We start from the raw sequence: 24198 nt of genomic DNA on the forward strand, positions 1-24198 counted from the left end.
AACAAGACTTTATTTTCACTGCTTTGCAGTGAACATTGCTCAGCTCTGCCAGCTCTTAGCCCATGGGAGTCAGCCTGTTCTGACTTGTGTTAAACTGTAATGTCGAGTGGTTTTCAAAGCCCTCGGGCAAGAAGTAAAGGATACCTGTGCAAAGTTCAGAAAAAACAGCTGTTTGTGGTTCAGGTCGAGACCAGGAAGAAGTTTTTCTTTTCCGTGTTTTCTCACAAAGTTTTCATAAGCCTGTAGAATGAAATGGGTAGAGATGTTACCACTTCCAGCATTTTTCCAGTCAAAATGAAATGATGACAAGGAGGAACACAGATTATTTGACATAATTAATCATTGCCTCCTTTGGCCATCCATCCCACATGGGCCTCCTTGAAGCAGAAGACAACAGGGCCATTTCTTAGTACTGTGCTATCAATTATCTAGTGCTGCATTATGAAAGAGATTTTTTCCACTGTAGGTTTTTTGGGGTTTGTTTTTAATGTGAATTGCAGAAGACTTTAGAGCCTTGCCATAGCAAGAACAGCTGCTTTCATGTTTCTTAAGGAGACATGTGTCAAACAAGATGTTGTTAGTGTATCATCACTGATGAAAGATGCTGGAGAAATGTTCAGCCTGAAGTCAGTGCCAAGGCACAGAGCAGTAAAGGCAGTCAGCTGCCCAAGCTGAGGGATGAGCAGATAGCAGGTCCATGGAAAAGGCTCTGGAAGGTTCCGTGGATGAGAGCTGAATGAGAGCCAACAGTGCCACAGTGCTGCAAAAAAGGCAAGTGTGGGGATGTGTAAACAGGAGTGGCTTATATGAAATACATGAAGTAATCCTTCCACTCCACTTGGCGCTGGCCAGGGCTCAGCTGGAGCGCTCTGTCCAGTTTTGGGCACTGCCCTTCAAAAAAGACGTGGACAACTGGAGAGAGTCCAGAAGAAAGCAGCAAGAAGGAGCAGAGGTCCAGCAAACATGACCTATGAGGAAAGATTGAAAGAATTGGGTTTGTTTAGTCTAAAGGAGAGGAGTCTGGGCCTTGAAGCATGTAAGTCTTCAAATATGTGAAAGGTCACAGGAGAGAAAGGAGCAGTTGTTGTGTTTGCACTGATGGGGCAGCCGGTGGCACCGGGAGCGCCACGGGAGGCAGCGGGAGTGCTCCAGTGGGAGGCTGGAAGGATGCAGAGGGGGTTGATCCCACCTGCATGGAGAGGGGGCTGGAATATCGACCTCTCAAGATTCCTTTTGGACCTTCTTACTGTTTATATGATGTCATAATAATTTTTAATACTTCTGACCTAATTTTTCTGGCTACTCCACTCCTTTCAGAAAGCATATCCCCTTTCATGGCTTTGTACTTTGCACAAATATTCCAGTCACTGAAGATCAGCCTAATCTAATAAGCCTGATGCCTCTTTTAGGCTTCCAAATCATTCCTTAAACTCTCATTAATAATTGTCTTTGCCCTCGAACATGTCCATTTCCAGTGAGAACTTGGAGAAGCGTGCGTTGGCCCATGCGTCCCAGAGGCTCTTTGTTCAGCAGTGACAGCCCGGGGTTGTCAAGTGTTGAGTATTTTGCCACAGAAGGTGTTCAGGGAAGGAGAAGGAGGAGCACATTGTTGAGGCTTGCAGCCATCAGATTTGTGAAAAACAAGAAAAGCTGACAGAGAAGCTGACTCAATACCCTCTTCCAGACCACGTTCACAAAAAGAACCTGTGTCTCTCTGCCAGTCTCAACAGTGGCCAATGTGGGGAGTCCAGCAGCTGCTTGGGGAAGAGAAGGAAAGCAAAGCCAAAAAGCATCCAGCTCCCATGGCAGGCTTAGTGCAGGGAGTCCAGTGGCTCTGACATCTTGGGGTCTGTACTGGTGTACAGAGGGCCCAAGTTGCCTGTACAATATGAAAAGTAAAGTGTTTATGTTTATGGGTCAGAAGAAAGTCATTCTGCACCTCCTTCTGGCATGAAAAAGCTGGTGAGGACAGCCAGAGGCAGAGAGCTGCTGCTCTCAGCACTTTCTTTAGGTCATGGTCCAAGTGTGAGCCAGTGAATGTTTCCATTCCACACATTCCTTATTTACAAAGGAAAAAAAAATTGAAAACGAGCTGCCTAGGAACAGGTAATCTGTAGCCTGACATGATTAACAGGATGAGAGAAATACCACAGCTGGCCAGTAGCTTTAATCCAGGCCTGGATGGTCTGGTCCTGTCCCTAACACAGAAATTGTGTTTCTTCTTCCAAGGCTCTGAAAGTGATTTTCTAAATCTCTGACAGTTTCAGCTAAAACAGAAAAAGGGATCCTTCTTACCTTGTATGCTTGTCTCACACCCCCATTATCAGCAATGTTTTCTCCTAGTGTGTTGATTCCACTCAGCTGTAAAATAGAAAGAAGAAGTATTGGTTTCTGAAAAAAACCTCATCCAGGACCTAAAACACCAAACTTTGTACATTTTCCAGTTTCTAAAGGCAAGAATTACCTTAAAATCTGAACGTTTAGCAGGAGATTATGTTAAAGTCTCTGTGAAGTCTTTATGTCCCTTGTCTCAAAATCCATGTTTTGAGATACTATTGTTTTTCTAATCCTCTTCCTTCCCTTCCAAGCAACTTTCTAGGCCCTGCATTGCTTACCCAGATTTTCTGCTACTTAGTCATTGCTCATTTATTCTTCCTCTTTTCTCCTTCTCTTTAACCCTCAGTTTCTTATCACAGTTCCAGTTAGAGGAAGTGGACAGAATCTCTAGTCTGTAGAACAAGTTAAAATTCAAACTCCAAATTGCTGAAATTGTCTGGTAACAGACATCAGCACACCTGCTGGAAGGTATTTGTCTGTATAGTAGGAGAGTTCAGTAGCTTCCTGCTAGCCAGATACATAGAAGATCTTATTTAGCAGCTCTTCCTAAGTCAAATATCACCAAAGAGGATGAAGCTTTCATAATGGGAAATCTCTACTTTTATTTTTAAAAAAACATATTTTAACCTTTAGTCCAACATATTGATTTATGATAGTCCAAGCTGCAAAATCTAGAGTCATCCTTTGATTGAATTTAATGTGTGAGTAAAAGGGCAGAAAAATAAGTTGAAATTTTCTTCTCTTTTTTCACTGGCCTCTCTCTGAATTCCCACACTCCCAACACATGTTTTGGGAAAACCTCAGGGCCGGGAGTTTTATCTTTTCCCTATCCTGTGTGATGGAATATATTGTCAGGCTGTGAAAAGCCAGCCAGTGGAATTGAAAGAGAGAACTTCCTGTGCCTTCCATGTGTTGTCTCATCAAACAGGACCTACGTTCTGTCCACCTGCCAGGTCCCACGAGAAGTTCCCATACTGGTACACCATGCACTGGGACAGCTCCTTGAAATTCCGTGCTGATTCTTCAGTCCACCAGTCCACAAGGTCTCCGTTCTCATTAAAATTCCTGCCTGTAACAGGACGTTAAACAGAGTTATTTATACAGGAGAAGAGGGTTTGGTGAGTGAGGAGGGCAGCGAGTAGGAGTTTGGATTGTGCTTTTGGGAGAGCAATGCTGTAAAGCCTCAGAAATCCAGAGTTGATCTTACATATGGACATTCACGTCCCTCTGATGGGTTAAGCACTAAAGCACGTGAAGCACCCTGTGTCCCGAGTGTTCTGTCCCCAGCAGCTCCGTGCCTCACCGTTGTCGTCAAAGCCGTGCGTGATCTCGTGCCCGATGACCATCCCTATGCCGCCGTAATTCAGGGATTTGGGCTGGGAGGCACTGAAGAAAGGGGGCTGCAAAATGCCCGCAGGGAAGACTGAAAAGAAAGCCACAGCACAGTTAAGGCCCTGCCTCCTTATCCTGCAGGTATGGTGGGGCCAGACAGCTTTTATGGGCTTCAGCCAAAACCACCCTGTGCCCTCAACAGCAGCAAGTGGCTGACACATGGGAATGCTACAGGAGCAGGACCTCTCCCCTCCTCAGACACTTCCTAAATCATGACCAGCCTTTGCTTTGTTACTATTTTACTCTGCGGGAAAAAGCAGTTTGCTCCAATTCACATCACTTAGCATTCACAGACTTCTGTCTCATCATTAAACAAACCTCACAACATTGTGAGAAGTGGGAGGGTGTCCCCCAAGAAGAATAAATTATTTGATCATTCCATCACAAATCAATCTCAGTGACAGGAATTTATTCTTCCCTTGAAAATACAAGTAACTCCCACTAGAATCAATAAAAATAGGCCAAGCTGTCAATAAAAGAACTGGAACAAAGCAGTTCCTTTTACCCACTACTCTGCTCATTTTTCTAGGCTTCTACAAAACAGTTCATTTAAAAAGAAACTGTGTTGCAATTCTGATCATTTTATAAATTAAGAGTAATAAAAGTATTATCAACTATTCCATTCCACTTAGTATCTCATGAAGGCCTTTTCCTGTCTCCCTGCTGCCACCACAATATGAGCATTAATTCTCCCTGGGGGGGAGGTGAACTTAGACAGACAGAAGGAATTGGGTGGCAGTTCTCACACAGCAAAAGAAAGAAGATTTGTACTTCTTGCATTTCAGTATAAATGCAGCTCAGTTCTAGGGCTTTCTTTCAGGATGAGAAAGAGCATGGCCTGCCCAGGTGGGGTAACAGAGCTCCACGTGCCCTGCACATCATGCACAGAGCTGCTCTTCAGAGGGGGGGTAAAGTCTAGTTCTAAGCTAATTCAGACATCACTCTAAAGATCAGACTGCTTTAATTATCCTGTGCATGCCATAGTTAAAGGATGAGGTAAGAATTTATGACTCACATTAACTGCCAGTCACTAGTTTCAGTCTTCCACATCATGATTCCTTTCCTACAAATTACTGAACAAAGCTATTTTAAACAAAGCCTTCTGGAAGTTTTTGTTTTAACTGTTCAGTAAAGAGCTAAATGCTCACATCAAGAAATAATCTTGTTTAGTTTCTGTGCAGAGCCCTGCAGGACAAGGTTTTTCTTTTTTTTAAATTTGTTTTCAGGAGTTACAGGTGGGTTACAGTAACTCACTGATGGCCTAGAAAGGACACTGCAGTCTGTGACATTTGGATGACTAAAATTCAAACACTATTTGCAGAATGGACGCGACAAATATCGAGAAGCATAATTAATGTTGTGAAATGTGTCGTGACTCTTGCGAGCCTTGCAGCGCTGTGAAGGAGCTGGGAGGTTTCACAAAATGAGAAGCCTTGGGGCCTCCATGTGTTTCTCATCTTTAGCCAGAATGGACGGGGTTTTCTATTTCCATGGATGGTTTTGGGTAGGCTGACATTAGGAATCTTTGTAGTACTCAAATTTGTAATGCCAAGATCGTTTCTCTTCCTAATTGTAAAAGTACATACATACATATATAAAATATAGATATTTTGGGCATCAATAAATTGGTAAATCTTACCTATCTGATTCCTACTTGCTGAGTAAAAAGCATTGACAACAGCAGCTCCACTTATCCACCTGGTAACACCAGAAGAATAAATGTTAGTATTTCAATTGCTAATGGCAAAGTTAATGACTGCTAGAATAAGCCTAGAAACCGTGTAACAGAATCACAGAATATTTGAAGTTGGAAGGTACCTTCTCCTGTGCAAACTGGATAAAACACCAGACATAGTATTATTAACTACTTACTCCTCTTTGTCCACTTTTTCTCTAAGCTTTTTCAACCTTTTCTTCTGGGTAAACACTAAATTTTGAATAATGTTTTCGAAGTATTCTTCTTCTTTGTAGTTCAGCTAAAAAGAAGGGGAAGAGGAGTTAGTGCTGGTGCTACTGATTTGGGATAAAAGACACATGGATCAGGAAAATCTAGTCTTAAGCATGATGAGCTAAGCATCACATTTCTGGGAGTATTTTTTGATCTGCAGTTAGCCCTTGGTTTGCAGAGCTCTGCTACATCACAGAGTTGATATTGTAGCTGGATCTGTGTTAGCAGCTGGGTATTTTTTCCAGAGCTCTTACTTTTCTCTTTCTATACTTATTTTGAGTGGAGTTCAGCAATTGCTGGTGTTGACCTCAACCTCTGGAGCTGCCTGCTGCAAACCAGTAGCTGCCAGTTTGGAAAGCAGCAGTTCCACCTCAGACAAAACACTGGAGTCAGCTCCATCCCTGCACCCGGAGCGGGGCCAGTCAGTGCCAGATGGAACGCTGCACTGAGCACCCTGCCTGTGCTCACATAATCCCTCCAGAATGCAGACATGTCCCTGGAATGCCAGCAGACCCGGGCTCAGCCCTGCAGCCTGCCTGCTCACACCTCCTCCCGTCCCTGCAGCCGGGCACCAGGGGCTGTTCTGTGCACGAGGCTCGCCGGGCAAGGGAAGCAAACGCACATTTTCTTCCCTGAAGACCCTTTGCTAATTCTCCTGCCTATTGTGCAAACTTACCTCCTGGTACTCACTGTTGAGCTTGTTGTCGTCTGTCACGATCTCATCGGGATAACCAATCCTCTCTCTAATTGCTGTCGCCTGGGGACAAGGGAATTTGATATCCATAGCAAACCCAGCCACGGTTTTAAATAATAAATTATATAAGAAAGGCAAGATGGAAGCCACTGCAGAAACTGCAGGATGTTAATTATATATAGGTTTTGTTTACATTTTTTATTCATTAAAAGTACAAGTTATGGGGTTTATCCTCTTCCTCCTGTAGATATTAATTATCTAGCTCCTTAATCACTGATTTGCCTGAAAGATCTTGATCTTGTATATAGATTTTTCCTATTTTGTGTGCCTGTCTCTGGAGGCCCCTTGCCATGGAATACTAAACTGCTGTGCCTGTATAAGCACAACTGTAAAAGTGTTTGTATTATTATATAGTGATAGAAGTTACTGCTTATTTTTTGTCAGGACAAACAATTGAAATACCCATTTTTATAGAACTACACATTACCAATATTTTAGACAGAACTTACTTTTTGTTCTGCTCTCTTTTTGGTCTCTGCGTCCATCCAGGGAAGTTCATCTAAGGTTTTTATAAAAACATCACGTATATCTGCAATCATTTCTTCAACCTGGAAAAAACATCAGAATGTTACAAACCCAGAGCAAGATGGTGGGCAATGCAGTTCAGTCATTCAGGTTACCAAATCCTGGTAGACATTGCCCCGCTGGATGTCGTGCATCTGATGGAATCAGATGTTTGTACCAACCCCAAAAATGGGTTGTTTCACATCAGGATTCCAGTGGTGATCACAGTCAACTAGGGCTTCACTTCATGTCCATTTTCAGGACCTTTCTGTGTGGCTGAAGGCAAACAGAAATAACCAGTTGTCCCTGTGCCCGGTGGTGGCAGGATGTGAACTAGTGTCAGTCTCAAAGAGCAGCAGTGGCTGCTCCTGGGATGTGAGGGTTGGCTCGGGCACAGCCCGCCCATGGGCCTGGCCCAGAGAATGGGCAGGTGCCTCTCTCCCTGTGCACCTGCCATCCTCACATTTCACACTGTACCCTAACAAAAACTTGCATTTTTACACCTTTGTAATAACCGTTATTAGCACTTTAATAAAAACTCTAAACTCAAACGCAGTTTGATTGCACTGAAATAAGCAGCGCAGTCCAAGCTGTGCCAGGAAGTGCAGGGGTGGTGAGGTGCCCCTTTGGTGGCAGTGAGGTGTCCCTGTGGTGGCAGTGAGGTGTCCCTTTGGTGGCAGTGAGGTGCCCCTGTGGTGGCAGTGAGGTGCCCCTTTGGTGGCGGTGAGGTGCCCCTTTGGTGGCGGTGAGGTGCCCCTGTGGTGGGGGTGAGGTGCCCCTGTGGTGGCAGTGAGGTGTCCCTTTGGTGGCAGTGAGGTGCCCCTTTGGTGGCGGTGAGGTGCCCCTGTGGTGGCAGTGAGGTGTCCCTTTGGTGGCACTCGGGCTGGGGGCTTTACCACGAGCTTGCTGTCCCCAGCAAAGGCCTCCTGCACGTAGAGCCGGCCCACGGCGCTCTCCATGTTCCCGTTGACGTAGTTGGCGCAGCGGCGCCACGCGGCACTCTCGGACGTGGTGCCATACAGCGCCTGTGGGACACACAGCAGGGGACAGGGCTGCCATACAGCGCCTGTGGGACACACAGCAGGGCACAGGGCTGCCACACAGCCCCTGCGCCCAGGGCACACAGCTGCACTCACTCTGCAGCGGGAGGACTGTTAGGAAAATTCTTACAGGGGAAGAGGTTCTGCTGTGGAAATACAAAACTTTTGGGTTGCTGAAACTGCTCAGCATTTCCTTAAAAGCACTGAGCTATCAGCAGGATCGAATGACTGAAAATCAAGATATCAGGGCCATAATGTTTGCCTTGGAATATATTCCTTTGGATGATGCAGAGTGTCTAACAAGTCAGTCAGAACTGTAATTCCCTGCAAATAAATGGGACTGTTCTGATACCAAAATGGGGATTAATTTAGAGTCAGAAGAACAAGAGAACAAGTACCAGAGCAGTGCTTTCAAATCCACTCAGCTATCAGGCATAAATCCCATAAATTATAGATACACTCCAGCACAGGCTCAGCAAACACATCTGGCTTTTGTGTGCAAAATCCAAAATACATTAAATATTTATAAACTACACCTACATTAAAAACGATCTTTTGTGGCTCACAAAAGCCATCATTAAAACTTAGGGAGAGATGAATTTCTGCACCTTACGGAAAGCATTCCTCGTGTCCTTGTAGTCACGGCTGAGGCTGTTGACAAGATCCATCACAAAACGCCAGGTCATGTAATTCTGAAGGTCTCTGTTTAACAAAACAACAATAATAAGCTGATGATGTTTTGAGGCTTTTTACATTTTCTGGAAAGAAAATGCAAATACCAAGAATAATTATACACGCCTACCTGGAAGAGTATTTTACGAGAATAGACCTGAGCTTGAGAAGGTAGTCAGGGTCATAAACAATGACATGTTCCGTGTTGTCAACGTTGATTTGGACAGTGGACATGATAGCATTTATGAATTTTGACCAGTTGAACGCCTGGAAAATCAATGTGCATTAGGCTATGGTTCGATCTTAAACAGTTTAAATATGTTTGCATGACTCAAATGCTTTACTTTTAGTTTCCCTAATATTTGCACTACTTATAAATGGGATCATTGTAATAAGAACTGGCCTGAGATCATTTATAGCTCTAAAAATGTTGTTAACATAGGGGGTATTTGGCAGGAAGGGTAGAGAAATTCCTTTGACTTCAAACTAACACAATTTTTGATTAATTTTTAAAGTTTCTGTTCTGCCTATAACTTTAAAAAGTGTTGGCAATTTTTCCCTGCCTGTAACTTTGGAAAGGTTTATTGGAAGAGGTAATGTCTCCATCAGACAAATGGAAGTAGCTGAGGAGAGCAGAGAAGCTTCCAGGAACAGTCATTGCAGGTCTGAGAGAGAAGCAGCAAACTTCAGGCTAATCTTGGGAATAATTGCTGTTCTATCCTTAGACATTACAACGCTACCAACTCCCATCAAGTGTCTTTTGAGCATTCTGGAATAACTTTAAATTAGTGCTGATCTGCAGCACCCCCCAGGAACTAATAATAACCGGGGCAATGCCACTCTGTGACAGGAGCTGTTTTCTGACAGGATGACTGTAATGTAACCAACTGCACCTGTGGGAGACGGAGAATTATGAAACCAATTAAGCCAGGCAGGAGGGAACTGTCAGAGAATTAAAATCAATAACACTGCAGTGAATATGAAAAAGTGCCAGGAATAACAGTGTTTCATTGCACCTTACTGGCCTCAGAAACCTCAATAAAAGTCATGAGAATAAAAAGTGCCCATGTTCAGTAGGACCCTGTTCCTGAGGACACAGCTGTGTTAGCAGAGTTTGGGCTGTTTTCAGCTCTGTGCCACAGGTAAAGGCTGCCCTGCACAAACAGCTCATGGCTCAGGGTGACAGCAGAGCTGGCATGTCCCCGGGAGCTGCAGTGCAGGGATGTGGGAATTGTCCCGTTCTGACAGCCTGGGCTCCTTCCTGCTTGCCTGGGGAGCAGTACTGACACAGGCCATGTTGGACAAACTGGATTTTGTTCTTGAATCTGCAGCTCTGGATAAACAGCGTGGGGCTAAGTAGCCCACTGAACATCCCTGAACCAGCTGGTGGCCACAGGCTGGACTTTTGTCCTGGGCCCTGAACCCATGAGGATAAGGAACAGGATCACAGGATCACAGAATGCTTTGGTCTGGAAGGGATCCTACAGACCATCTATTTCCAACGCCCTGCCAAGGGCAGAGACACCGTCCACTGGATAGTTTTTTTTCTTTTGTGCTTTTCCATCTCTTTATGTTGAGGCAGATGGGAAGATGTGCCTTCAGGTTAGGAGAAGCAGTGGGTACAGAATGTGCATACAGTTCAGTGTCATCAGAAGAGCAGGTAAGACTGTGCACATCAGGGATCCTGTTCAATTGCAAGTATGTCATGTCTTTAACAGAAAAAAATTCAGGCCTCATTGTTTAATCCCATCAGTGATAAATTAGAGGTTAAAATACCAGGTTATTGATCACTCACCTTCTGATTGATTTCCAGTGAGAAGTTGTTTTGGAGTTGTGCCAAGGTCATTTTATTGTACATCAGAAGTGGATCATTTCTGTCTTCAGATTTTGTTGTTGCCTGTCAGAGTTAATCAGGAGAAAATTACTGAGTATATTGAGTCAGTTCCCAGAGTTTCAGTTGTGATGAGGGTGCACTTGTGCCCTGTCAGTTCTTTATGCCCCACGGTCCTGCTGGGGAGGCACAACCCCCAGGAACCCCCAGCTCACACAGCTCTGTGCTGCTCTGGGCACTGGCAGTTTGCACTGCTCAGTTCTGCATCCACAACAGCAGGCTTTACCCTTTTAGAGTGCTTTGAAAAATCAGTTATGCCAAGCCTCCTTTTATCTCTGTCCCTCTCTTCCGCTTCCTCTTTCCTATTCTATTGTACATTCAGTGGGTTTTTTCTGTGGTTTTTTTAACAAATTCCCAGGAGCACAATGCCAGCTCTCTTCAGTCACATTCAGGCTGATTCTGAGTTTTGGATGAAGGGTTAAAGTCCCAGGCAGTGGCAGCTTCCCCAGCACCCGCTGGACTTCACCAGCAGCAACTGCTGCAGGGACACTGAGGTGTGGGTTCCTTTCATACTCCTCTTTAAGACATTTCTTCAGTGAATTCCCTTTTCAATAATAACTGCCCATCTCTGATCCAAGCTCAAAGGTGTGTTTCTCACGAAAATGAAGAAAATCAAAATCAGATAGTTTTAATTTATATAAATGGTTTTCCCAAGTATGTGACCTTACTATCAATGTAACTTCAAAAATAGCTGAAGCTATAAAATATGTATTCAGCCTGTTTCATGGTCATCCTCAGCTTCAGGTCCTGCTGCAATGGTTAACGATAATAAACCATGGTTTGCTCATGAATGCCTTTGGTTTTCTCCATGCACATTCAAACTCTTGCTATTGCTCCAAAGCCAAATTCATGATATTATTTTTCCTTTGTCCTTTTCTTTTAAGGGAGAACAATGTTTGTTAAAAATGCCTGTGGAACAATCAGCATTGTGGAGCAGCTTGTGCAGCACAAACATGACTTTGTGTTCACAGCAGGCCAAGGGCTGGGAATCTGCTGCTCTGGGATCCAAACAGCCCACAGGGAAACAGGACAGAGGGAGGAGAGGCCCCAAGGCATCTCCCAAAACTCACACTCTAAAACCAAGCCTGTCCCTCTCTGCTCTTGCAGGGCTTCTGTGAACAGACCAGGATAAAACATTTTGTTGCTTGGGGAACAGCTGCCTCAAGTACTTTCCCTTGCTCCCCCAGGACACAGCTGTATTGCTGTCTGTTCCTTCAGGTGTAACAGGCTCCGTGCATTTCTACTCCCACAAAACAGCCTCAGAAGGAAGTTAGCCACCCACTTTACAGTCAGCTCTCTTAGGTATTACGAAAAAAGATATTTAAAGGATAGGTCAAAGATGTTTTTCTTACATTGGCAATCTCTTTCTCCAGGTCCATAACTCTTCTCATTTGTGAAGAAATCTCATTCTCATTGAAAGAAATATTTCTTTCTTGTAGGATTAGTTTAGCTACAGAAATCATGAAATCAACATAAGCAGAGCATGCCTGCAGGAAAATAAAGGAACAGTTTAAAGACAAAACTCTTCAAAGTAGAGCATACCTTGATCATCTTCAAGATTTCGTCTTCATTTTTATGAACTACAGTTCTTCATACCTTATTTAAACAGGTCAGTTTTATCAGAAATACTGTTAGATCACAACTGGAAATTAACTGTGAACATTCCCTGGTGGAGCACTGCTGGGTATCTGGAGCACTGTTCAAAGCTGAGCACTCCCAACAACTGCTCTGTTTTCATTATTTAGAATGAGACATTTGTATGTCCTTATTTAAACCATCACCCATGTTTTTTCTAGCTCACTTTAATTACAACTTCCAAAAATACCATTTCCAAAGAGCTGTGTTCCCAGAACAGAAAACAAGGGAATTGGCTTTGTGGGAAAGGCACTCCCAGAAGCTGTGAACCTCCTCCAGTACTTCTTGGAGCAGTTAGAACTCATGATGCTATGCAAAGTTAGGTATACTATAGACAATATATGTGAAATTTAACATTAAAGAGTTCACTAATGATAAGAATGCAAATACAGCAGTAAATTCTCTGAACTGTCACTACCAAATATCTTAAGGTGTCATTATATTTTATGGAACCTTGGTTTTATTGTAATTCCATTATTATTTGTAATTCTAATTCCTCATTGGTAAGTCACACTCATTTTTCTATCAACAGAAATGCTGTTTTCAATAATCCTTTTCAATGCAAATAAAAACATACATAGTTCTGGATCAGCTATCAAATAATAAATCTGGTTTGTGCAATCTCCCAAACCAGTGATTAAACCTAGGATTAATAAGGTGTGCATGTCCTCAGCTTTATTAATAGAAGTATTTAGGTCTGTTCAGCTCCTAGGGCAGAGGACACTCCTGTGTAATGAACACTCCATGTGCAGCCATTCCCTGTCCCCTCCTGGCATCCCTCCCTGCCAGCAGGGCCAGGCTGTGCCCACCTGGGGCTGGGCACAGAGCTGCCAGCAGGGACAGGGACAGGGACAGGGACAGGGGCAGGGACAGGGGCAGGGACAGGGGCAGGGACAGGGGCAGGGACAGGGACAGGGACAGGGGCAGGGACAGGGCTCACAGCAGCCCACAGGGCTGAACTCCCAGTGCCAGTTACAAGCAAGAGAGATCATTTCAGAAAGAGAAAAGCCCATGAAACCACTGTCAACTGCAACAAGTCACAAAAGACAGCGCATATCAGCACTGTAAACATCATCATAACATTCAATATAGCTATTACCTCAAACCAGTAAGCTAACAGAGATTTTTAGGTACCAGTCAGTGGCTTTATTTGTCTCCTAAGTGCAGCTCTCAAGTCAGGTAGCAAAGAACTAAGTCAGCCAATTTCATCTGGACTGTATAAATAGTCTCAGCAATTTCAGTGGAAACTTAAGACATCGGAATCACTCCTGTCTGAGCAGAGCCATCCTGTATCTTGCAAGAGAAAAATACTTTAAAATGATCTTATTGGCAGGTTGCACCTGTAGCTCTCCTGCTGGAGGCAGAGCCTGGAAGGAGCAGGGGCAGAGGTGATGTTTGCTGTGTGCAGCTCCTGGAGTGCAACAGCACAGCCAGAGCCAAGAGCAGGCTGTGTTCAGAGAGGGGTGGGAGGGAACAGCTCCTGCTTGGAGCACGGGTGCTTGGAAGGACACTGGGAACCTGCCTGCCCCAATAAAGCTGTTTTTCAATAATACTTCCTCCTCTGCTTTCCAGCAGTGCAGAGCTGATACTCAGGTAGGTCAGAGGACAGGAATTGTCTCTCAGTGCTGCAGGTAACACAGCACATGGAAGGAGCAGATTGTGCAATGTGAGTCAGCTCCTAAAGGCCATCTCACATGGAACTGAGCAGTTCAGATGGCAATGGTTGTCTTAATGAGCATGTGACCTGTAATTAAACGTAATCACTATTAACTGTTGGCACATAGCAAAATACCTACGTACCCCAAATGGCCTGTACACTTTCTCATTGCTTCTGCATTTAATTACACAGAAGGAATGTGGTTAATTAAAGGTCACTGTGGTAGCAGTTTCAGCTCCATGACTTCAGCACAGACACCCATGAGCTCTCAAGGACTTAAAGCACATCCAAGATTAGCAACAGAGATACAGTGTCAGTGCTAACAGGTTAATGAGACCCGTAGAAGTAATGAGTAAACAAGAATTAAAGGAGACCATACGAGGTTTCAGGTATCAGAGCCATTTCTATGGTATCACATCCTTGTGCTGCTGTGTTTGTGTTCAGCAGCGATGTAGGAGACTGTGATCTTTTCAGGTCTTTCATGCAGCAAAGTGTCTCTTTGGTTCTGAATGTTCTGTTTTTCTCTCCAAGCCTATTCCTGGTAGTTCACCTGCAGCGTTTGCCAGTTGCTGCCAGTCGGTCACAGCTCAGAAGTGGCCTCCTTTTTACAGTGACAGAACAGGGCTGATCATGACCACTTGTATTCTGTCTAAATACAACTCTGACAGTCAGGGGATAGCTCTTGATCCAGCTGTGAAGCCTGGCAGAGGCTCCATAACAAAGCTAAATTGTTTTGTGTTTATCTCCTTCCAAAAGGTCTTAAAAAGTCAAGTAGCTGCCTTGAAAATACAGGCTAAAACACGAGAACTGTCAACAGTGGTGCCTCAGCTCCCCCTCACCTCTTGGTATGCACCAGTGCACTCGTAGTAGTCCCGAGAAGGCAGGCCCAGCCCAGGCTGATCAATCTGTAAATGCAAATAAAAACTGGCAAGTGCTTAAGGGAAAATGGCAGAGCATTGCACTGTTCTTTTGGTAACTACAGGTGCTGATGCTTCACTGGCCAAATTATTTTCTGGCCACAGGGGCGTTTCTCTCTCATCCTGTTGCCCATCTTTAACTATTTTTATTCTTGTTAAACTTTCTGTTTTCAATCTTTTTTCCTCCTGTTGCTGAACACTGCAAGGCACTGGCAGCCAGTGTGAGAACAGGTGAACTGCAGATGACAAAATAGCCCAGGGACAGGCTAGGCAGCTCCTGCATCCCTGAAATCCCTGCACGTGAAGTGCTCACGGCTGCATGCACCCGCTGACAGCAGAGACTGGCCCTGTGCTCCTCTAGCTGTGCATCCCAGCTGTCACCAGACCTTCCCCTGCCCTGCCTGTGTGTTCAGGTTTCAGAGATGACCTTTCTGTCTCTGTCAGTGCCATCTCACTGACAGTGACAGTGTGTGAGTGCACAGAACAAAGATGTCAGCGTGGAGAACAGACAGGCAACTCTGAAACCCAGAGTTCCAGCTGGAAACCACATTAATTCACAAATCCATCTACAACGTACTCAGGTCAAATTCAGAGCACTGATGTTTCTCCTTGTTAACATTTATATCTGTGCTTCCACTTATTTGCTGCACTTTTATGATCATCAAGGCCATGGCACCCAGGCAGACTTACGTGAATGATATGGGCTGTGGAATTTTTATCATCTGTGCCAACAAAAAAATTAATAAGGACCTTTTTTCCATATCTGGAGTTGAGCTGTGCAATAGCTGCCTCAGCTGTCCAAGCAGTACCTAAGCAAATGAAAGGTATAGTCAGTCCCTATTTTTGGTAAGCAATAAATTAAATAATTTAGATATTTTAACTAAAAGGAAATAAGGACAGGTTATCTTACCATAGGAAGCATCCCAGTTAGTTGTTGCTACAGGCCACTCAGACACATTTGGCAATAAATTAATTAGAGGCCTTCCACCTCTCCTATCAATGGCAGCTTTTGGAAAAAAATAAAATGAGTTACCATAACATTTTAAACCCCACAAATGTTATATATTATAATCTATATTATAATGAGTTCAGAACAATGAAGCTGAGAACTGTTTCCCCCATCACCACAGCAGCAGTTTGGTCTGATGTATGACTGTGCTTTATCATTTAATGTAAAAATTTTCCAGTCACAAACAGCATATGCAGGTCCTTGAGACCATGACACTGAAGTACTGCCTTTTTTTTTTCTTTTCTCTCTGCAGATAGCTTGAAAGAATAGTTTTGAAAAGTATTCATACTATTACAGAAACTATAAAAATATGATTTAGGAAGTACTGCAAACAGTTTTACTGCCCTTTGTTCTAGAGGCAGAGCTTGGTGTGCCAGGTAGCTTTCACCTCATCCCTGGTAATTTCTACAAAAGTTAAATCCCATTTAACTGAAAGGATTTGAGTTTATATATCTGCAGCACATTAGTAACCGAGGAGTTACCTAAAATACCTAAGGTAGTAAAGCAGGAGATACAATGCCAGTTTTCCTGCTGACATTCTGGCTGGACTCTGTAGAATGGATACATTTTAGTTTTCACAAAGGATATCTGAGAAATGATGCACAGAATGGGATCACATTCACAAGTGTGGCTGTCTGAGGCGGGGCCCTTTGGGTGCTGTTGAGGTCTCAGGGGACTCAGGGGACTCAGGGGACTCAGGGGACACTTACTTTCATTTATGCAGGACCTGTAGAGAGTTTTTGCCTTCTGCACTGCTGGGATGTCGCTGGTGCTGGGGGTGTCGAGGACATCTGCAACACACACAGTGGGCAAAGGTCATCCCTGCCCTGACCTGGCAGTTCTGGGAGCAGGGCTGGCCAGGAGGGCTCCGTGCCCATCCCGGCTCCAGGGAGGATTTTCCTTTCAGCACTGAGGGAAGGTGGATGCAGTGAAATGCCCTGCAGTGGCTGCAGTCTGCGCTCCTGTGTGGAGCACAACGGAGGCAGTGGATCCTCTGCAGGTCACCCCGGGTGAAAGACAAATGCTCTGCCTTCCCAGGGACAGGCTTTAAGCAATCAGGCTGCTGTGTGAAGACACAGCTGGCAAAACCAGGAGATAGGCAAAGTAAAATAAAAGGGATATTTAGCCTGGAGAGAGTGGGTTGGAAAGTGTTACATGAGTACAGACTGATTTCTTGGACTCTTATTTTCACCTGAAAAAAGGGATGGTGAACAATTTGATACTGTTGATATGACAGGTAGCCAAATGGCTTGCCTGCTCTTTGGGACTTCTGATGGAACAAGATATGCAGGACATGGGCTGCCAGAGAGCAGCTTTCAACATTCCAGCTGATGGAATGATGATTCCACACACAGACCTCCCCCTCCTCCTCCTCCTCCTCCTTCCCCTGCCCGGTGCTGTCGCTGCAGCAGGCTCAGGGTGGGGACTGCAGTTGCTGTGATCTGCAGATACAGCAAGGGCAGGTCTGCTCAGCTCTGCTCCAGTGTCAGACACAGCAGCACACTCCCAGAGCCTTCTCCAAGCAAACGGTTTGGGGCACATTTGTCCTGAACCAAACACAAAACCCTGACATGTCTGCTAGTATTTTAAGCTTTGCTAGAAAACCACAACTTCTTAGGATAACACGTAAGGCAAAGAAGAAACTTTATTTAGTCCCCAAACTCCACTGACCTTTTAAAACAACTTCTAGTTCGTCTCTCAAAATGTCAAAGTTGCTATAACGGGAGCTGGTCTCGGGGATGACGTTCCTCTTGAGCCACCCCCCGCAGGCGTACTGGTAGAAGTCGTGGCAGGGCCTGGCGCTGGGGTCCATGTTCTCCAGGATCCGCGCGGCTGCGTGCACACAGACACACTTCACCAGCACTGCAAAACCCTGGCTTCTCCCGAGGAAAGGCATCAAGGGGTTTCATTTAGCATAGGCTCAAGCTTACTCCAGTGTTCTAGACCAAACCAAGTTCTCATGGGTGAACAAGGAATCACTGTTCCTGTGCTGGCCACAACTTCCACACTTTCCAGTTGGCTGTGTTTGCTGGTGGTGAACTGACAGATGTTCCTGTGCCCTGTGAGTGGTCGCTCAGTTCTAAATAAAATCTGGGATATTTCATTTGCCCTTCACTTACCCTTCTTTGTACTGAAATGTGCTGAAAAGGGACATTAAAAGCACAAGACATAGCAGAGGTGAAGTATCCTCTGTAATTTTGGTGATTAAGTATGATTTAGACTCAACTGAACCCTGTCTCTTTCAATAAAATACTGACTTTGTTGGACTATTTCAGTTCTTGTCAGGAAAGGTTTTTCCATTAATGCCTTCTGGAAGCTACACTCATTTTTAGACCTGCTCTACATTTTACTCTAGAACTGATACTGCCTCTTGCTATCCCTTTGACCCTCTGGAGTGGCTTGTCCAAGACTGGCCAGTCACTGAGCAGTCATGACAGGGATTCTCAGAGAAATCCAATTCCTTGATGACAGCTTCCCAGCTGCTGTCCATAAACCCTCTGGGCTTTCCCCTATATCTCTTCCTATTCCACCCACACTGCTTCTACCACCAGTATGGCAGAACAGAGTCTCTCATAGAAAGGAGAGATCTTAGGAGTCAGGAAAAAGCCAGGGATACCTCTGAATTTCCCAGGATACTGAATATTCTTCCCATTTTTCTGACATTATTTTTAGTAGATTATAAGGCTTGTGATTTCAAGTATTCATTCCTCCACATGGGCAAGTCAAATATTTATAGTTATTTTTCCAGTACTTTCAATATTTTCCATGTCTCTCGTGCCGGTGGAAATGGAGAGACAGTCTGTGGTGTTTGTGTTGATTTGCCTGCCCCCATTTTTCTGTTGGCGTAGGAGTGTTACAATCTAGGCCAACATCTGATGATTTTACAATGTTCCAGTGCCTGCAAGATGGAAATAGCCATGGACAGGTGCATTTTCAGCCTCAGACTGCTTCAGCAGCATAAAACCCACTGTGGAAATAGATGCAAAGCCTCCTAGCTGGTGGTTTCCCTTCTGAAGTCAACGGCTTCAGGGTGACTTCTATTTGAAGGGACACAGGATCATGCCAACAGCCAGAGATTGGGAAATTCAGTCATGTTTTTACAAAGGGTGACACTTGCTGCAGCCCCACGTCCTCTGGGATTGTGGAAGCTCTGGTACTGGTTTCTGTCTTTTTTGCCTTGTTTCATTTAAGGGAAGGGGAGTGTTTTGAATGCTGCAGTTTATTCCTGTCCAACTCTGCCTATTTGCTGTGAAAGAGGAAAGTTGTAGCTCCTCCTAACATCTCGTGTTTAAGGGTGTCCCTCTGAATCTGTGCCAGACTGGGGCAGCACCTGAAGGGCATCACTGTCCCTTGGATGACCTTGGCATGTGTCAGTCCAGCAGCACAGGCGCTCCTAGCCAGGAGTGGAACCCCAGCTGGCCCCTGCACAGCCCTGCCAGACAGTAACAGTAGGACAGAAACATCTCCTGACACCAAGAAAAGATGGCCCTCACCCACTGGCTTGTCACTCTGGGAAAAACCTCACAACAAAACCCAGGAGAAATCCTCATCTTGCTTAAATCAGAGAAATCATGAACAGTGTAATATTCATGAGAAATCATGAACAGTGTAATATCAAACCTGGCTTGAACTTGCAGTCGGGTTGCTGTGCTTGCAGTCAGCACTGGGTAACCCTCCGTGCCTACTCGTGTCACACAGAAATAATCATCTCTCAGAACTCTCCTGCTCCAAGGTCCAGGCCAGACAATATCAGCTATCCAACTTCTATCAGAACTTAAAGTCAAATACTGCAAAAGTACCAGAAAGACCCCAGCCATGGGAACTGTGGTCTTTCATTGAGGGCTGCATGTGAAGTACGTACATCAGGTGTGACCATGCAGAATACTCTCCTCAAGAGTGCTATTTGCACACCAGAGCCCCAAGATAACCATTCATTCATTATTTGGCTGATACCACAGATACATATTAATCAAGGGAACATGATTATGTTATGAATATTTTGTTATTTTATCTCTTATCCAGGTGAATTTATACCTATACAAATACAGGTAATACAGAGTGTACTCTCATTAGTGCTCAGTGTTGCTGTGACAAACCAGTGTTTGGCTTTGTTCCTGCTGTCACTTGTTTACTCAGTTCCCACCTGCCACTGAGAATGTAGAGCTTCATATCAATTACTTGTAATGATTAATCTTATAGTAGTACTCCTGATTGTCAGTTGTTATTTTAATAGCTCACAAATAAAGTAATATAAGCTGGCAAAGCAACCAGTGACCTGGGGAGGATTCAGGAGCAAAACAATGTGCTTACCTAGGTAAGAAACAGAGATCAAAATCCCCTGTTCCATCAGGCTGTGCTGCCTGAGCTCAGGGAAGTTATCAGAGTGTGTCAGCTTATCCCAAAAATGCTCAAATGTACAAATTGCATTGTACCTTTCTGTGCTACACTGCAGTGGTTTCACAAACCCATGGATAAGTGTCATGCAGTTACTGGTATTTTACCCTGAGTATAACCAGTGAATTCTCATTACATCTTTTCTTCTTCATTTGTTCACTATTTACTCTCAAATGAACCATCAATTCCGTCAGTATCTTCGCTTTATCCCTTTCCAGTGGTTAAATGCTGTTAAAGCATTTAACAGAAGCATAAAGGAGCAAAATTGTTCTGTTTAATTTATTTAGGCACTTCTTGCTACATTGTGCCTTGTTCCTCCAAACTTTTCCTGCTTTTCCTTTTGGAATTCATTCATCATCACGTTGTCTGTCTGAACTCCCTTGCAGCAATGTGTATTTAGCTGAAAATGAGCATCATCAGAGATTAAAAACAATCTGCTGGAGAATTAATGGAACCATTTTCCAAACCATAGCATGAGCTTTCATGCTGGGAGAACACCTTGGAAGTGGAATGGAAAGACAGTGCTGGGCACCTGGAATAAGCCTTGTGTCTGGCCCATGCTGGTGACAATCTGCTGGGACGGGGGGCTGCCCTGGGGCTTCCCCTGGCTCCAGCATGACTGAGGTGTGAGCAACGACCTGGTGAAACCAATAGTGCCACGGAGGTAAGGAAAGCACTGCACTGACTTCCCTGTGCTGCCTCTCTGCCAGTCTGAATGGTGTCTGCAAATCAGAACCTTTCGGGAGCCTCCCACGGGATGCGGTGCACCTGGGACCCCTTAACAACTGTGCTTGTCACTGAGGGGTGAAGGAGCTTGTCAGACTGGAATGTGCAGAGTCTTTTGGACGTGGAGATGACTTTGTAAGATTGACAACATCATAGCACAAGAATTTAGTTTTGTAGAAGAGCTATGCTAAGAAAATCACAGGGGGTACCTAGACCCACGCTTCCATGTGCTGTACTTGTCTGCAGTTAGATGGGAGAATTCTGCGGTAGAAGTTTTGTTTAAAAACACATAAATCAATTTAAAACATATGTATTTTCATTCTTACCTGATTTGATACAGTCTGGTGTCTTGCAAACCCCATCTAAAAGAGAATACAATCATATTCTTAATTCTTTACTCAATGTCAATATAATAAAATCTACTGTAAATATTTCCATTGACAGTCAATTTAATTGCAGTGTACAGTAAGATAATATGAATGGACACCTTACACTCAGGGAATATTTATAGGATTAGGCTCTAAAAATATCATCATCTTCAACCCTTTGGGGTCATTCAGTGCTAGTCACTCATCATGTGGAATTTTTGTAGTCATCAGAGGAAAATGTCCTAGCAATTGGAGGTGGGCAAAATACTATTTTTATAGCAAAGAAGCAATTTAGAGAAAAATGGCTCAAGGACTGGAGAGAATTACAAAGCCAGTTTGAATTTAGCAATACTTTACAATGACAAAAGGATTTTCAAAGAATTATATGAAAATTCTGAGACATTCACTCTGAAGTTTTCTGAACAAAATGCAGGATTCAGGAACATGAAAATACTTCCTTTTGAGACTTTGCAAACAAAACTTTTTTTTCCTCATAATGGCATTTTTCTATCCCATAATTGAACTACACTTCAATAAAAAGCTTAAGCAAAACTATTAGGCACTTCAAAATTAAACAAAGCACTTAATTCCCAGTATAAGAAAAAATTCTAGTTTGGCTCTAGATGGAAATTTTAGCTTTTCTGTATTATCTTTTCCAAAAATTATCAAGCTATTTCCCCCTGAATGAAGTTATTTTGCTCTGGCTGCTGAAGCACAAAACCTCTCAGGATGACTACACTCACTGAAAGTCCTTGCTGCAACAGCCTGAAAAAGGTAAAAATAGGATTTTCATACATCCACAGGAACACGAGGGAAGCCCTGGAGTTTGGTTTTCTTCAGCAATGTTTTAATTTGTTGGGATTTTTGCTTACTGAAGCATTAATTACAAACAGAAGTATTCCTAAGTCAGAACAAGCAGATGGTTTGTGTTTACCACAAGTTTGCATGAACAAATGAATTTACGGAGTCCCAGTTGGGAGGACGCAGTTGCTGAGTTTTTCCAGGCACGTGTGGCTGCAGCTCTGCACCGAAGCCCCCTCCCGAAGCCCCCCGGCCCGTGAGGCAGCCCCGCACTCACCGTCGTACGTGGCGTACAGGGCGATCATGGTGACGGCCACCACGGCCAGCAGCACCACCAGCACCGCCAGCCCGACCTCCAGGCCACTCCATCCCAGCCTCTTCTTTGGTTTTGGAGCATTCATTTCAGTTATATCCATCTGGCTTTCTGACTTGCCCATAACCCAGCGTCTGGAATGGAAAAGGGAATATTCACTGGGCACTTACCCTGAGTCACAGGCTTGAAACCAGCTTCTCAACTGCACAGTAACAAAGGTGTTTTCTAGGTGAGTTTTCCAATTATTTGTAATACCACTGGGCTGTCAGTCAGGAAATAAAGAATCCTGCCCTCTGCCAGGCCCGTGCACACACACACCCACACACCCACACACGTACCACGCACGTCGTGTCATGGATGGAGAGCAGAAGAGTGGAGTTCTTTGCGTGGAGGAGCTTCCTTCACACACACAGAAAAGGAAGGCCAGCAAACCAAAAACCTATTTTTAAAATGTACCCATGAGGTTTAATCTTGTGTGAAGGTACAGGAGTTCACAAGCAGTAAAAAGCAAGTCTCTTTGCTTGAATAAAAATTAACTTAACCTGCCAATTACTTATCTAATGCCAAAGGTCAAAATATGCCATTGTGCTTCGCTGTCACTTCTAAAATATTATGTAAGCAGTTCTTGACTGCAGCTTTACAGCTGGATCTAAAAATAGAAAAAAATCAGGCTCTGCTGGGAGCCTGTCAAACTCACACTGAAGACAGTGAGTCTTCACAGCAATTTTTAAAGAACTGAGCAGGCCTGTCTTTGGAGGTTAGAGCACTGCAAACGGGAGTCACGCAATGCCGCTGGCAGCCAGCTCACACTCGCTGTGCTGCTCCTGCGCTGGGGTTGGAGATCCTCCTGCTGTTGCTCTTCAGAGGTAACTGGGGCACCTTTGCAGTGCTGCTCGTGGCAGCTCTGCGCTCTCCCTTCACCTTTTCCCTTCACCTGCTCCTACTTATCCAGGGCCAGACTTCCCTCCACCAACTGAGATTCCAATCCCTACACACAGTAATGTATTTCTCAGTACTTCACAATGAAATTCCCTGCCAGCATTCCCTGGGGCTCTTTACATCCACAGGTGGTACACACCTTTTCCATTCAATGGGAAACAACATGAGAATTTCACTGGGATAAATAATGGGAACATTGCATTCACCAGACCCTCACACAAAGGTCAACGTTCCTTATACCTCTCCCTCTCTCCATAGGTCAGTGAGGGACCCTTCTCAGGCTCTGCATCCAGTCAAGTTTAAGACTCAGAACTTCATTATTTTAAACTGGCTTAGCTGTATTGCTGACTTGTGTTCATCCCGACTCAAACTCTCCTCAAACTGCTGCAATCTCTCAGATCTCCAGTCTTTGCTTTTCCACTGGACCTCCCTTTTCTGCCTGATTCACATTCCTTAGCTTCCAATAATCTCTTCCTTCCTCTGATGTCTCCCTTCCCTAGAATGCGGCTCCTCTGCTGCAAAAACAAGTCCCTAAAGTGTATGTTTATTAATAAACTAAAGATGTCCACTAACCTGGTACTACAGATGGACGTAAAGAGAGATTTTGTGTTCCATGGGTTTACCACCACCTGTCTCAGTGGCTCACTCAACATTCTCACACTGTTCCTCTACATGAACAAGAGGACATTTTCTTTCTGCGTGTCTCATCCGCCCTTGTGTCACTACTCCTGGGACACCAAGCCGCAGGAGGTGACCGGCAGTGCCAGAACGGCGGCTCTTCCATGGCTCAGCAGGCTGGAATCCTGAGGGCTGCCCAGCTCTGTCTGCCCCTACAGGGACCAGCACAACTACATCCAAGTGCCTCACGAGCTTTTCTCTGAAAAACAGGATTTCTGATCA

General features: G+C 44.4%; 1 protein-coding gene across 1 annotated transcript in view; it reads right to left on the bottom strand.

Annotated features, from left to right (window-relative positions):
* MME (membrane metalloendopeptidase) overlaps nt 1-24198 on the bottom strand; it is a 30649-nt gene that overhangs the window by 4384 nt on the left and 2067 nt on the right. The window contains exons 2-21 of the mRNA XM_063408509.1: nt 22324-22493; nt 21204-21239; nt 17428-17589; nt 16467-16547; nt 15658-15753; nt 15438-15556; nt 14670-14735; nt 11891-12025; nt 10443-10544; nt 8778-8914; nt 8584-8677; nt 7832-7960; nt 6881-6979; nt 6354-6434; nt 5602-5705; nt 5369-5427; nt 3641-3760; nt 3273-3406; nt 2296-2361; nt 145-240 (exon numbers count right to left, since the gene is read on the bottom strand). Of these exons, the coding sequence (XP_063264579.1) occupies nt 145-240; nt 2296-2361; nt 3273-3406; nt 3641-3760; nt 5369-5427; nt 5602-5705; nt 6354-6434; nt 6881-6979; nt 7832-7960; nt 8584-8677; nt 8778-8914; nt 10443-10544; nt 11891-12025; nt 14670-14735; nt 15438-15556; nt 15658-15753; nt 16467-16547; nt 17428-17589; nt 21204-21239; nt 22324-22483 (2076 nt within the window). The 5' untranslated portion in view covers nt 22484-22493. The remainder of the gene's footprint in view (nt 1-144; nt 241-2295; nt 2362-3272; nt 3407-3640; nt 3761-5368; nt 5428-5601; nt 5706-6353; nt 6435-6880; nt 6980-7831; nt 7961-8583; nt 8678-8777; nt 8915-10442; nt 10545-11890; nt 12026-14669; nt 14736-15437; nt 15557-15657; nt 15754-16466; nt 16548-17427; nt 17590-21203; nt 21240-22323; nt 22494-24198) is intronic.

Source organism: Prinia subflava, chromosome 11 (genome assembly GCF_021018805.1).
Source record: "Prinia subflava isolate CZ2003 ecotype Zambia chromosome 11, Cam_Psub_1.2, whole genome shotgun sequence".
Taxonomy (NCBI): domain Eukaryota; kingdom Metazoa; phylum Chordata; class Aves; order Passeriformes; family Cisticolidae; genus Prinia; species Prinia subflava.